General features: G+C 36.7%; 1 protein-coding gene across 1 annotated transcript in view; it reads left to right on the forward strand.

Moving 5' to 3' along the window:
* Nucleotides 1-938: 938 nt before the first annotated feature.
* LOC139993376 (trehalase) overlaps nucleotides 939-16,031 on the forward strand; it is a 31,145-nt gene continuing 16,052 nt past the window's right edge. Inside the window, exon 1 of the mRNA XM_072015042.1 lies at nucleotides 939-1,494. Within this exon, the coding sequence (XP_071871143.1) occupies nucleotides 1,388-1,494 (107 nt within the window). The 5' untranslated portion in view covers nucleotides 939-1,387. The remainder of the gene's footprint in view (nucleotides 1,495-16,031) is intronic.

A 16,031-nucleotide genomic window follows, 5' to 3' on the forward strand; every position in this document is an offset into this window, starting at 1 on the left:
ACAAATCGAATTAAGGTTTCGATAAATGACGAATTTGTTACGACACATTTCTGAAAAACGATGTCTGATGTAGGTAATTCTAAAATCATTATCGGATCTGAAGAATTCTTAAAGAATTCTTAAAGAATATTGGGTCGAGTTCAATCAATAACAGCTACCTATATCTTATCGAATCAAACCAAACAAACTTTCGAGTTTTCAGTTAATATCAATGAACCGATTATTATAATCATTCAACTTTTGCCCCGAAAGGCAGTAAACATCATAGTATTTCCGGGATGTGCAATAATCACACTACACGTATTTATAGCAAAATCACTCGGTGAATTTGATACTAGAATTCCGGAATTTCATTTTACCTAAAACCTAGAGAGTGATAATTTTGTGCATCATTTATCAAAGGCTAAAGTAATTGACGTGTTTTAAACAAAATTCTACACATAGTAAACTGTTACGAATAATTACAAAACATGATTAATGATTTTAAGTGGTGACATAAAGGATGGAAACCATTCATAAAAATCGAAAAAATTCCAACGTTCGCACTAAAGGACAACAGAAAAAGCGACAACGGTAAAAATGACCGTGTCCAAGATCCAGATCAAGCACAGTAATCATTCCTTGTCTCATCAGGGCCTGACTAAAATTCCCCGAAGGAACATTAAGACAAATTCGGATGAAAGAATCACGGGCGATCATTGCGTGAAATCCTTGCACGGTCGATCACAAATCCTTGTCACGTGCTGGCTAGGAAGAACAGGCAAAAACCTCTGCGTGAAGCCTTTCGCCTTGGTCGCTTAGAAAGATAAACGGTTAGTCGTCGCGGTCGCAAAGTTAATCGACAGCCAATCAGGCTGGGGGAGTATTCCGGTGTCAGACCAATGAACAAGCGACTCATTATCAACCGACCAGACTCATATAACCGATCGCGAGTTCCGTCAGTGTGCACAAAGGGTTCGGAAACAGAGGCTCCGTCGCGGGCTTCTTTCTCAGCGTTGTTGACCATCGTCTATTTTTGAGCGATAAGAAGTGTAAAGTCGTGTGTCTCCGTTTATACATTGGCTGGTCGCTTTCGACATCAACAGTGTCCGAGCGAGTAGCCGTTTGCACCACAGTGTGTCTCGCGTGCTGCAACTGCAAGTAGCGAACTGTCAGCGGAAGGCCAAGCGCGATCGCCAGGAGCCGTGTTTGTAAGTGGCGCGCCACGCGTATCAGTCGGTCGGCTGATCGTCGAACGATTCGGCTGCGTGCTGTTGCTACTGGGTGAAAGAATCTTGGGCTTGCTGGAAATCGTCCATAGGCGTCAGAGTTGAACCAAGGGCCGAAGAGGTTCGTCGACTTTTAACCTGAGCTCACCAGCGGCGTGTGACTCCTTCCAGGAAGCACTATGCCAAGTGGACTTTTGATCGCTGTCGGCGTCATCGGTCTGATCGCTGCCTTGACCGATGCCGCCTCGATCGGACATGCCAGCGTCAAGGCCACGGACTGCTATAGGTGAGTGAAAGGGAAACAGCAAGCGTGTGCAAGGTGCCGCTCGAACCGCCTTCTTCCTGCCTGAAAAGCCTGCTTCCCCCATCGCGTAAAACTACCAGCACATGGTATACGCTCTTGGCCCATATACGCTTCCTTTCTTCCTACTTTCCCCCGATGAAGACTCGGTTTCTTTATTCCTCTCTTTTCGTTCCTTTCCTTTTCTTTCTTCAATCTTTTGTCCAGTATCTTTGTTCCACCACGTTTTCTGTTCTTTGCCAATCGAGAATGAGGATTTCGAAAGGGGAACGTGGATTAGGCTCGAAAAGTCGCGTTTACTTCTCGATAGATTAGGTAAAAGAAGAATTTGGGGTGGTCGATCATTCAGGCGAGTATTTTTAGATGGCGTAGGCGATTGTCTTGGTAATGGCTTGTGGGTTTTTCAACGATTTGTAGAAGTTCTGGGTGTTTAGTTAAGGTGTTTCGTTCGGATTTACAAGGCTTCCGAGTTCAAGCGAGTTGCTGTCACTTTAACAGCGTATAAGCTGTTATTTACTTGGATAGAAACACGCTTGTAAAACTTTATCCTTATCCTTATTAATTAGTTGAATTAAGAATAATTATGCGTAGAAATTCATGCATGCTAATAACGATTACGAATTCATAAAAATTGGAGTCGGATTTACGCATAATTCTCATGCAAAATGTCGAATGTTCGATTAATTTTCATCAGTAACGTTCGTGTTTGTCAGTAATGTAAATGAGTTGACTGGAGCGAAAATGCTACTTGTTCATTTGCATCAACGCAATCAATTATCGATACGAAACGTAAAGTCCCGTTCCTCTTTTATTAAAAAAAATATATAGATATTCCATTTTAATTTCACTTGAATCGTATCAATACTAATTTTAAACAAATAAAAATGAACAAAGTCAACGTCCCGTAAATACAACGATAATACTTGAAAGCGTATTTAACACTATAATATGTTTACATCAGTTTGTAATCTATATTTACGAGTGGTACTTCCCTTTCACCTTACTTGGCAAAAATATTTCGACTGTCTATCGATGTGAATTTTTCTTACTCACGAATGCAAATCCTTTAACATCTACAATAGTATACGATACAAAAGTATAGACAGGGCAGTCATTGAATTGCAATAAATTGTCAATAAATCATCTATCTAACCCATAAATACAGTAGTTCATATCGCAGTGCATAAAATACAATGCTATTAAATTGTTTCTTAGAAAAATTTTGTCGAACGTAAAATTTAAAGTAAAATAAACACAAATATAGTTTTACTGGATACGGTTAGTATTTATTGCATGCTTATACATGCTGGTTTAATTACAAACGATAATATTCGCTTTGCAATTATTATACAAAAACGATGTAAATTTCCACTTTTTCTAATCTTTTTAGAACGAACAAAAGTTCCAATGCGTAGTACCGTTGAAAATTCATATCTAAACAACTTCACTTTGCATTAGTACGAATTATCACTATCTTATTCGTGGCCACAACAGGGAAAGCACTGAAACCTCAGATAAACTTTGTTAATCTACTTTTACGTACGTGCACGAGCCTGATTGGCGATAAAAACAGAAATTCTGATATCATCGAGATACTATGTTTTATAATAATGTGGAAAGTAATAGAATATGGTCAGCACTCGAGTCGATTGCTATGAACACACACCATGTATCCTTGCATTCATATATTTTCGTATTTTTTTTTTTTTTCTTTTTATTAAAGTAAACGTAGCGATTGCAAATTTGTTACTAGTAAATGCACATGTATTTATATTCTGGAAATATTCTGAAAATTAAACAGATTTATTGTTCCAAAAATTTTTTTGAGTTGTTGGAACTCACAAAAATTTCAAACATGACGGTTTTGGAATCTAGCAAAGATTTATAAATTTAAAAAAATTTTCGTTCAAACGTACATTTCTCTGTCAAATCAATTGTAAGGCGAAAATAAATATCGACTCGATAAAATCAATTTCTCGTAATCTATTCTTACGATCGTAGTTCAACAAAAATAGAATCTTGTTTCAAGATAAGTTCCCTCCTTCGGAAGTTTGATGAATGAATTTAATAAATTCCAGTTTTCTTTAGAACGAGTTTATTTACGATTTATTTATTGCATGCTACGTCGATGCAAGGTTGGCATCCATTCCAATCCCGTAAATGCACGTTCGTTAGGAGCAGCATACTTGGTTATCTTTTTTATGCAATCGTTTCACGCATCCACGAGTATCATTATGCTCGGCTTTTTGTCGACATTAAACGGTATGGGAAAACAACAAAAAATAACGAGATAAGCGGGAACAGTATGAGTAGGCTAGTGCTAATGAGATCGATAAGATTACAATAATTTCTCGCGAAAGTACGCTTTGTACGCACTGCTCGTGGTTTTGAAAAATCCGCTATGATCGTTGTTGGACTTATATTTGTGCCGTATGATGATGCAAAACAGATACACGATTTCGTTTATTCTCGTTATGAAAACGAAAAGTAAATACTGAGAAATCTTTTGTGCGATTTGTAGCTATAAAAGGAAAAATTAATATTATGATATATTTGAAAAATTTGTATTCAAGTTTTCGTTATTTTATGGATCGCAAATCTGTTCTTGGAAAAAGTATTTTGTTGTGAAACACTTTACATTTCTTGGTAATACCGTTATCGGAAAACATACTATAATTGATACAAATATCGACCTTATTTGTTTAATTCACGAGCGATAAATTATGCAATGATGAATTTTTGTAGAGTCGTAGACCATTGGTATCTCCATAGATAAAATGTTAGTAATGAGTGCACAAAAGTGACAGGAATAAAAATTATCATTAATATTTATTTGCCGGTATTATACCGGCAAGATAATATTTTCAACAATAATTTATTCAGTTCTAACTGACCAATACTGTTATAGTTATAAAGAAACAATAATATTTCTTCAAATGTCGTTCCTGATAACAACATATTTTCAGTCTGTTCTAAAACTTTCGAAAATACGTGTCTTTAAAGAACTCTGAATGATAATTTTTCTTTCATGTTGCCGATGATTACTGTATTGTTAAACTGTTAAATTGCGGCGTTAAACTGTATTGTTTAGAACCAGAATAGTCAATTATTACGCAATAGATAAGCATACCATCTTCATCAATTAAATATCTCATCAGATCAATCAATATGAACAGCTCATTTTAATGTAACGCATTTCGAGCACGTGCATAGTATTTGACCATTCATGCTTGCATGCGACTCGTTGGCCAAGGACATGATATAAGCGTTATCAATTTCCAACGCAGACAAATTATCATTAATCTTACGCCTCTGTTTATCTGTATTATCGCTTTAATGAACACATCGATGTTGCAAACAAAGGAATATTTTTTAATTCGTCCCCTTTTGGTTAATCTCCGCGATTTTATTACAGTGCGAGAGATTTAAAATAGTATATCGCTTTCATCCTTCTAATTGAATCTACTTTTATTCCTCGTTAATTCTTCTTATAATCATTCTTAGTAAGAGCTCTGCAACAATATATTTGCCAAGAGAATTAGGTTACCCTTATCTTCGCAAATAAATCGATAATTATCGACCATCGATGATAATATGTCGTTTCTTCATTTTTATTTTTAACGATGATACTTCTTAGTCGCACATTCGTTTCGAGAAAAATTATTTCTTCAGTCGAACGATTGCTCCAATTCGATTCAGAATCTGATTTCTCCGATCAATGATCGAGCGAAAGAAACGCGAACGAGAAACGGCATGCGCGAAAGAACCGTAGTAGACTCGTTCACCAATGCAACCTAAAACAAACGAGAGGCACTGGTACAGCACTTTCGACGCTATTAGATATAATTGAACCGACCTCATTATCGCACTGTAAATTCAGTTCAATGGCTTACCTTAGAGTTTAAGATTAATTCATAATTCGTTACCGACCTGATGCACGGTTTCCTTCTTTTTTTCTTTTCTTTTTTTTTTTTTTCACCCGTTTTGCAACTTCGTAGCGCAAGGGATACGAATTTTCTACTCACCTGCAAGCAGTTTTAAGAGAATCATCGCAGAATTCTACTTTCTTATATTCGACGAAATAATCGAGGACTGCAATTTAATCGATATAGACTCCACAATCAGCATTTTTGGGCTAAGATATGACATTGCATTTATTTTTAACATTGACTTAGACCATCCCTATTTCACGTTAAAGCAAATTTACATTCCTCTCTAAATCAATTTACTTTCGAATAAAAGTTTCTTCCAACAAACACTGTACGGAAACATAAGTCCCAAAGGTCAAATGTATTCTCCTTAACATTGATTGTACGTAAGCCTGGAACTCTAATAAGTCCTGGAACCAACTCATATTCCCTTCTGATTATCGATTCGCTCTCGAACAAAATCGTCCTTGTTCCTCGCCAACGAACACAACACGGAGACATATCTGTTTCCCGTAAATTTAAAAACAAGTATTGTTCTTAAAACATTGATTAAGATTACCCATTGAATATTCACGAGAATTTTGATTTCCCCTCTGGACATTCGATTCGCCTGAGAATTCGCTGAGCCATTCAACCGGACCGCGATGATGGTAGAAAGTTGGAATCTCGGATTTCCAGAGATTTCAGAGCGGGAGAATGGCGTAACTTCTCCAAGTCATCGCAGAAGAAAGAAGAGGTAACTTGTTCAAAAAAAATTTCGCGTCGTTTCAACGGTTGAATTGGCGGCAGGATTTGAAAGCATCCCGGTTTCTCCTTTCATTTTGGTAGCACGAGACGTCATTTCCAATGGAAGTACAACCATTTCGGTCTGGTATAATGTCGCCATAAAGGGTCAGGTTTACGATCCCGATGAAAGCCGGCTCGTCGATATCCCATAAATTCACGACACAGGTTGTTGCCAAGGCAAAGTGTCCAATGATAACGGCACCGTTCGTCTCGTTACAAGTCGAATTATAATCTAAGAACCTATAGAATTCGTGTTTAATTCCGTCAAATGGATCGTAACACGCAGAAAGAACAATAAATTCGGATGATTCGACGCGTGAAAAGGATCGTGACGAATAATGGTTATTAACGATGATAAAATTAAAAGGATTGATTACGATATTATTGATATTGGTACATGGTGATAGATATTGATTCCTTGGAGATGTACGACTCCTTTCGCGAGGATTGGAACTCTGCTATAAATTATTACGCCGTTTGAAATGAAATAATCATTATTTTATGACACTTCGTGATCATTATCTTTCAACAGAGCGAATTAATTGAGTAGTTAACATTCTCAAGTATTAGTTGTAGTTGCGATATTACGTGCGATATATATATGTATATATGCTAGTTAAGAAGTATGTAATACTTCGCGTGCAAAGCATTCGAATAATATGGTTATCATCGGTATAGAGAAGGTGTGTGCATTTATATAACCAAGAATAATATTCCTTCTTGAGAAAAATTTGCCTCTATTATCGCTTAGATGTGCCGCGTAAATCACGCACTCTCTAAACGAACATATACCTACCTCATAACAGGATTTACTGTATATAACGCAGCTTCTCAAAACTTGATATAAGGGGTATTATTGAAATTCGAGGAACGACGTTCGCGAAGCATTCTTTTTCAGGAATATATATTTTAGCAAGGGAAGAATACATATTAGCTGTATAAACTCTTTACATAAATTTTTGTGCAAACTCGAGATATTTTACATTTATTCGAGAATCTTAGACATTCTTAGATGAAGAAATACCTTGGAAAAATTGAATATTCTTCTTCTTAAACGCTAGAATTCCCAGAATGATGGGAATAATTGCATTTGTAAAAAAATACCGTTTGTATATTTGTGAATCAGTCTGACAAAATAACCTTTCCTGAACGCTTAGGCAAGTATTTCCTTGTGGCTTGATATACGCTCGCTACGTACTAACGTAGAACAGCAATCATATGTCAAACTTTTCTCCATAAATTCACCGATTTGCTAACATTCAAAGAGATACAGGAAGGAATGTATTCATGTCGTCATGTATTATGGAAGAAGGCGATGAAGAACGGATTGAAGGTTGTTTCAAGAGGTGCACACGAACCGCGGTATTTTCCTCGTAGGATCAAAGATGCGCCAATAAAAAGGACGAAGCACGAGTACATTGAAATTCTTATTACGTGACGAGCTCTTATACGCGAGTATCTGTTCTTTTGTAGGGCGTTAGCCTGTTAGAAATATATCGCGCATTGGAAGAAGAAGCGGAATGGACCAATGAAACGTGGGAAATAGAACGGACGAATTTTATTGCTTCGGCATGCTGAAGATATCGGTGGAAATTATTTCGCAGCTGTTCGAGCTCATAAAAACTTGCAGATCTATATGTCTTGAGCAATAAGCCGGTACTAGCAGTAAAATATGGTTTCAGCTGCATAAAGTGTCAAATTTAAATGAGAGCACAGGGAAATAAATATTATCGAGAATTTTCTCTTCAGGTTTCAACGTTTCAGTATTTCACCTGTCTTCGAAGTCTTCCTGCTCTCCAAGATCTTGTCTATGTAAAAATGTTTATAATTATGATAGTGGGTCGATCAGACATCTAAAGAAGTGAAACTTCTGGCATGTCCTTGTCATGAATTCGTTACGAAACGTCGACATAAGTCAGCAGTCGATAATGACTTTTTATATTAGATTGTCTTTTAGAACCAGTCCATTGCGACATATAACGGCGTTACCGTTAATATACTTGCACAAAGCTTTGCGTTGCTTTAATTATCCAGGAAAGAATCAGAATCTCCCTGTGCTAGAGAATTTTCTCTTGTTTTATTTGATTATTCAGGAATTGCTTGAATCTTAAAACACTCGTGCGATTCGTGGAAGCTGCCAATATCGCAATTCAGAATTTAATTTAGAAGAATGACAGTATTTATATGTACTCACTTTAAGTCGATAATATCAGGATACCAAATCCTGCACAATTTGCGAGGAATGTAACTAGATTCGTCAAACGAATCAGGTTTGTAGATCAGATTTTCTAATAAGAACCTAACCACGTATTAACACGCTCGAGCGAGATCCATGACAATTCCTGAAAATAGCATTGTTCCAAAACGAGGAACATTTAAAAGGAACGTGATAAGGGTGCACCGAATGCCGGAAAATTACCAGGACAAAATACAGATTGCGAAAATTGAACGAAGATAAAAGAGGACGGTTAAAAAAAGCAAAAGGAAAGAAGTAACATGAACCGTTGATTCTAAACCAGCAAGGACAGTTACTAATTTCTTGCTGTCTCTGTCGGTACATAGGGAGGCATAGTTGTGCAAATTTTTGCTCGGTTACGAGAAGTATCGAGCTTGAAAAATTTTAGGAAGCTTGGTTGACGCTTGGGAATTTCCCTCGACGCTTCATTTCTATCCGGCTGCTCGTCGTAACTGAGCTATCTGCTTTTTTATGTACTCTTCGTCTTTTTGTTCCGCTGATAGAAATAGTTTCGAATATTTACACCGCTCATCTGTCCTTCAATCGAAATATCTTCCATTCAAAAGTCGGTGATCATTTAGATTTATCCGTATCGAATGTTGATTAATTCCGGTAATCAGATGGGAACCAATTTTCTTTTTAATGCTTTCAGTATGATTCATTTAGATTTATACATTTCATCATTTGCAATTCCTGCTTTCAATTATAATCTTTATGCACTCTGCATACCATTTTCGAAATTCATTTCGTGCTCCGATAGATACGAACGCATGGAATATTAACGGTAAAGAAGAGCAACGAAAAGGAGATATGTGGATGAGGAAAGACTCCGTTTGTGGAAGAAATTTTCCATCCCGTGTAGCGGCGAAGATCTTGCTAGGTCAATCTGTTGAGACTTTCGTCTGACGGTGGTTGATGAAGACAGAATAAATCGAAGGAAAATCGTCGAAAGAAGGAAAACTGAAGGAGAAATAGACAAGCGCGATCGACTCTTCAATTGACCCGTGAAACCCCGGAATAGTTCAATCTCGTATCGAGAAGGTGATAAGGCAGGGTGGAAAGGTCAAATTACTTCGATCAAGAAATCAATTCGATTTGCTTCTTGCTCGAGTCGATTCATAAAAAGGAAGTTAGTCTCCGGAGAATCTCGCTGACGTTCGATCGACGTTCGATTCGAAATTCGAAAAAAGCATGCGAAAACTCTAACGAAATATCACCAAGCAAAATATGAAGGACCAAGTTAGAAGGGACTTTTAGAAAAATGATCGCTTCTTTATTGCATGAATATTGGGTTATGCGCATCTGTCTCGTAAATAATAACGCGATAGCAATTTAATTACACAATGATTCTTACTCTGCACGATAATACTCTACCAACGACGGTGATTCAATAATTTTTATTTTCTCTCTTTAAAAGTTCTGCTACTCACTTTAAGCTCTAACTCGACTGTAGAGAATTTCTCTTTTTCTAAAAAATCGAAAAGGAAAAGCAGAAAAATGATAAAAAGTACTTATATTATGCGGTTTTTTACAGTTGTCGCGAATTTTACGGTATATTGATTTGACCTAAAAGCCCCGTGGACTTCTCTCAAAGTAAAATATCATTGGCAGGAAACGTATCGAATTCTATTATCGACTTAAATTTCTCAGCGTTTTACCTGTTGCTCCTATAGATCCAGGTTTACCTGTACGATAAAGCACACTCAACTTACGCTACACACGGTGCATCTTTAAAACGAGTCTGGCGATACTCGAACTCTTAAGGCTGAATACACAACTTTGTCGCGTTTTACTTGTTTTTCTTCTTTTTTTTTTTTTTTTTTTTCTTTTTTTTCAGCCGCCCGATTCCTCAAAGACATCGTATCCGGGAAATGGACGTGCAAACAAAATTACAGAATTCTACCGAGCAAATTTAGAACCATCCAATCGGGTCGGGTGCTGAATACCGACCGATTATAAACGATAAATTTTTCGCGTGTCGCAAAATTATCCGACGAATGTAATTTCGACATTATCGATATTATATCTTGTGTCTCTTTTTATTGACGTCAAATTGCAAATCTTGCAAACAGAATTGCTCGAAAATTGCTTCTACGTACATACATAATAGCAAATGAAATCGCTGCAATATAAAGCTTTCGCAAAGAATATTTGTTAAAATATGATTCGAAAATGCTTTTTCCGAATTATGTTCCGTATCGCTGAGAAAATTAACGCATAATTAAATAGGAATGGAAATTTCAACATATTTCGTGTAAAAGTGATGTTATTTCAACGACGTACAAATTTGTCATACAGTTAAGGTGCTTGCGTCTTGCGTACCGATTCTTAAAGAGAAGCAGCGAACTGTACGTTTAAAAGGATTTCCGTTATGTGAATGGATAGTTAGCGTTCCTAGGACACCGTTTCGAGGATTGTTCTATCAACGCTTTTATTCTCTGATTGAAGTTAGGAGAAGATTTCCGATCTTGATTGTGCTCGGTAAAATCAGCAAACGATACACTGAATGAATTCTGTGAACGAACGTAATGTATAAAAGCACGCTTACCATAGAACCTTCATTACGGAAATTGGAAAGGGTGGCAAAGCTGCTGAGATTAAATATCATACGACTAAATTGCGCTAAATAAAAGCATAATTGAATGATTAATAACACGAGCTGGTATTGTGGTGTAGGGGTCTCGCAACGGTTTGAGTTTGAGTTTAAGTTATAACAGAATTCCTGAAAGTGGAATATAACAATATGAAACAATACACCGATGTTATTTCCCAACGCTTTTTTTTCTTATCAATCTGCTGCCACCCTCGAATCACCTTGTTTCTCTGAAATATATTTCCTTCTAGTTAGCAGGTAAGCCACAAAACCCTTGTTCTTCGTACAATTTACTTGGCTTACCAGCCAATTGGTCGCTTTAGAGATTTCCAATTACGTAAACAGTCGCTGTTAACCATCTGACTCGATCCAATTCAGTTCATAGTTTTAATCCTCGCCAATACTGGATATATTGGTCTGTGTACCACCCTAGGATATTCTTAACAATAATCCAGAAATCGATAATGGTTCCTTAGGCAAAGACCTTAAGCGTGTACGCATTATCCATAGATACGTATTATCCGTTAAATAAAAAAAATCTCGCTCTTCGTTTCATTGATTCATTTTACATGACATACAACGATGACGATTTACGAAACGTTCCACGAATTCAATATTCGAACGATATTCTGTAATTAATGGTACAATAATAGCTTGAAATTATAGAATAAAATTATTTTGTAGAAGGCTTTGTTTTCAAGTAAATTCACTTAATGCTTGTCTATGCGCTTCATTATTCCCTGATTTAGAAGCTCTCGTTGTTAAATACTATCTCTATATACTTCTGCTTGTGTTTATCACTTTAGATAATGTAGAACAACGCACGGTGAATTTTATTAGCTTAGAGATTATTTAAACTGTTTCCATTCTATCGAGTACGCGATACTTTCCAGTGCGCCCTTCATTTTATCTCGATGCTTTCTTCAGGATACACAACCGATTTTCTATCAAGTCTAGTGATAGCTACGATCGTCCAGATCGTCAAAAATGTTATATTAGGCCTATATCAACGAAGTAAAGCGAGTTTTAAAGTTGATTTAAAGAATATTATATAGCCAAAACAATTACAACTTTTGGGATCATGGAGGGAGAAAGTTTAATCCATTTTAAGACGCGGATCTTGGTAACTTGAACCGTCTATAGACGTTTCTGCAAGCAGAAAATTACGACGTTTCGTGGATCATGGATCATTTTACGAGGGAACACGAGATTACTGGAATTCCGGTTTGATCGAAGTTTCTTAACGGTCCTGGATCGAGCTTCGCACTTAATTGACCGGTCGTCTCGTTGCTAATTTACGAGATACTTTGCAGAATTTGATGGTCGAATAAATATGGTTTACACGAGTTGTCTGTGATTCGTGGTTTCATGGCAATTCGCCAAGAGCTTTTGCGTAATTTATGTCCGTGAAATTTACGATATCAGCCAGATTTGGTTTCAAGTTTAATCATTTTGAGCAAACGACTACGATTGACTCGCCGTTTGATACTCTGATTTCGATCAGGCCATCGCTTTCTTTCAGTGGTTTCATGGTTTTCCAGATTGGTAGATAATTATCGTGGTAACAGGATTTTCTCTTAACTTTCTATCGTGTGGACTTTTCGTGAGAAATCAACGTCCCAAGTTCAACAATTTTTTTGAAGATTCTGTAGCGAAATATCTAATATTATAGATATTAAATGTTGTATATTGTTCTGGTATTTATTATTAAATTCTAAGTAAAATTATTTATTTAAATAAGATTTTATTGTGCTCGCAAAAATAATTTTTAGCTTCGGAATCGATGTACATCAGATGGATATTTTTATAAGCTTTTCCATTTCTAAGATTTAACATAATTTCCCGTCTTTCTCGCAGCTTGTCGTATGATAGCGTCGTGGGAAAAGCCACCTTATAATCCCATAATCGTAACCACGGTCATTACAAGAATATATGAGAATGTGCGAGGTGTTTAATAAACGGACATAGTAGCGTTATCGACCGTTTAAACACGGAAACAACCATAATTCAACCCCTTTGACACTTTTGTTTTATCGCAACTAGAATTTCAAACGTCTCATAGATTCATCTCTAGTATTATATTACTTCGTTTGCATGTTATTTACAAAATCGCCTCTCATCAAATGTGCGTGCTATGCTACTCTTGTTCGAACTTTCCTATCGTCTACTTCCAAGGAATGTAAAAATATACAAAAGTCGTGATACTCGGCAAAGTTACTTTGAGAACTTTGAATATTATTTACGACACTGTATGCATAATATCTTGACACAGTCAGCTGCATAATTCTTTAAACAGGAATATTTACCCCTTCTTGCTGGAAATAAGGTCATCTCTTACTGACGTATACGCATAAAATTTAATTTGGTGAGAAAATTTTTCTTTGACTCTTCTTAACAATTAATCTTATTTCTAACTTTTTAAACGCAAATTTAACCATTTTCAGTCGCAATAAGAATACATGGCTCGACATTTATCTTTTTCAGAATTAATCTTATCAATTTGATGCCAGTGTATCTTTTAATGTTTATTTGCTTTTTCAACAGTCAATAATATAATTCAATAATCAACAATATAAGAATCTCTTATGGAATTTGCAATACATACAAACATAGTACGTACAAATACATACAAAAGTACCGCGGTATCGCCGCAGACCAGTTTTAGCCACTGTACCACTTTTAGGTCAAGTTTTCATTGTCGTTATCTATCATTCTAAATTCATGAAATATAACTTGGCGACACGTCTGATAAACATATAACCGAGTTCCTCCCGATCAAGGTAACTGACATAATTTCCTTGGAGGAAGTTAGCTACTCATATTTCAAAGTTTGAATGTAGTTCGTTGTTGAAAAGTACATACCTGCCTGACCTTAAGCGGCGTTTGTCTGACAGAGAGCATCATCCGAAATTCCTCAGAGACGAAGAGTTAGTCGCAGCGTGGAAATGTTGCGAGGGCGTGTATCTCAAATTACAAGGGAAAGCAGATTTAGTTCAGCGAGCAACCGTGAATCCTCATTCGCTGAAGATATAACGAAATTTGTTAGACACGCGAAACTTTCCGAAATACTCGATTCAAGTCTACAGATTTGTATCTCGAAATTTGCCATTAGTTGTTATTTAATAATTGCCTTCCTTCTTCCAAATTAATTTTCTTTATTCGCTCTGACTGACGAGTATCATGAAACTTTATCGATGTGTCGTTGATAATAGATTTGTACAGACAAAGAGGAAACGATCGAAAGAAAGAACAAGTCAAATATCCTAGCGCGAGTAATTTGTCTCTCCAGTTGAAAACCACAATAAAGTGGACTAATAAAATATATCATACAACGTAACAAGCCAATTTTCTTGGTAATTGTTATATGATATATGTATAATGATAATAGTATATCACAAATTCTATGTAATTCCAATTTTGATTAATTTATTTTATACATTTTGTACGATTTAAGTGGTTGAATATTATAAACATACTTCATTTCGAACCTCGCAAGGGACTCGAATTTAAGAGGCAATTTATTCTGGATTATATCCCACGGATCTAGATAGAATATCTGTATATATGTGCGTGCGTGCGTGCCTGCGTGCGTGCGCGCGCGCGCGTGTATGTGTGTGAGAGAGAGAGAGAGAGAGGAGTATTGAAGGAACCCCCGAGGAACCTTTTTTAAAGCGGAATTCACCATCTTTTCTCTGTTTGAAGCTCGGCTGATATCGATTTCACGAAATAACCTTAATTAATTAAGGAGAACTCTCGAAACATTATCAGCCGGGCAAACAGACAAAAAAGAGACAAAGGGCCTAGGAGAACAGGCATAATCGGGGCAGGGCTTCGTAATGATGATTCGTCGTTTGCTTTTTATTCAAGACTATCGGTTATCGGTATTGAAGGGCGATGGTTTTACACAAAACCCTTAAGAACTCTCAGAAAATTGAGACAAAACCTGGAGGGAGCTTGCTAATCGAACATCTCGCGTTTCCTAAAATTACTTTATAAATTTTCATTATATGTAAAGTATATACGTAGCTTGAGGGTTCATGAAACATGTATAGGAATTTTTATGACAGGATTGCGAAGAAATTTCGATCCCAGTCGAGTGCGTAATTCTCTATCGGACATTCACGTACAAGTTTGACGAAGGTACATCCGGCCAAACGATAAAACGATAACAGAGGAAGCAGGTAGCCTCTAAAGAAATTCATGGTTCGGGTGAAACGGCTTGCCTTATCCGAAATATTCTCGAAACGATTGAAGAAGTGGCTCCTCCATAGAGAGGCGACCACCCCGAAATGGAAAGTTCGTGATTTGTTTCATCGTCCAGCTTCTTGTAGTATCCTCTATATTTTTATCTTTCTCTCTATAATTTTACATGTTCTACATCGTATAATATTTTATTACATTTCCCGAAGACTGTCAGCTGTTAATAACGAGTTTTAACGCTTTGCTATTTTCAATCAAGAAAAATATAATACCACGACGATAACGACAAAAGATACAGGAAATCTAGTATTACGTACATTTATTTTTAGGATTAGTACGTCCCATGGGAGAAAAACGCCTGGATACACGTATATTTTAACGTGCACGCGTATCTGTCAAACTGTGAAAAAAGAAAAGTGTGTCATCCATTAGGAGTTTTGAAAGCTCAAGCAACAAGATTCCATCAATCAAAAGTAGACTTCCGATAGCTTTCTCTGAACACGCCAAAGATAAAACGCTCGTATACATCCAGTAGAAAGGGAAACTGTAACAGAATGACGAAGGTCGACAACCTCGACAGCTCCGTAATATTTTTTTTCTTCTTCCCTTTTCTTTTTTTCTTCTTTTGTAGCTCACGGTGGTTAGTATGAAATCTAGGGTGCGACAACCAGCGGTAGTTACGTTATCATCGTTGCCTCTTTTCATCTTGCGAAGGAAAGAGAGAAAAAATGCAATGCAAGATCAAAGAAGATAAAAGGAATTCGAAAGCTGAAAGGGG

The sequence above is a fragment of the Bombus fervidus genome, chromosome 12, assembly GCF_041682495.2.
Source record: "Bombus fervidus isolate BK054 chromosome 12, iyBomFerv1, whole genome shotgun sequence".
Taxonomy (NCBI): domain Eukaryota; kingdom Metazoa; phylum Arthropoda; class Insecta; order Hymenoptera; family Apidae; genus Bombus; species Bombus fervidus.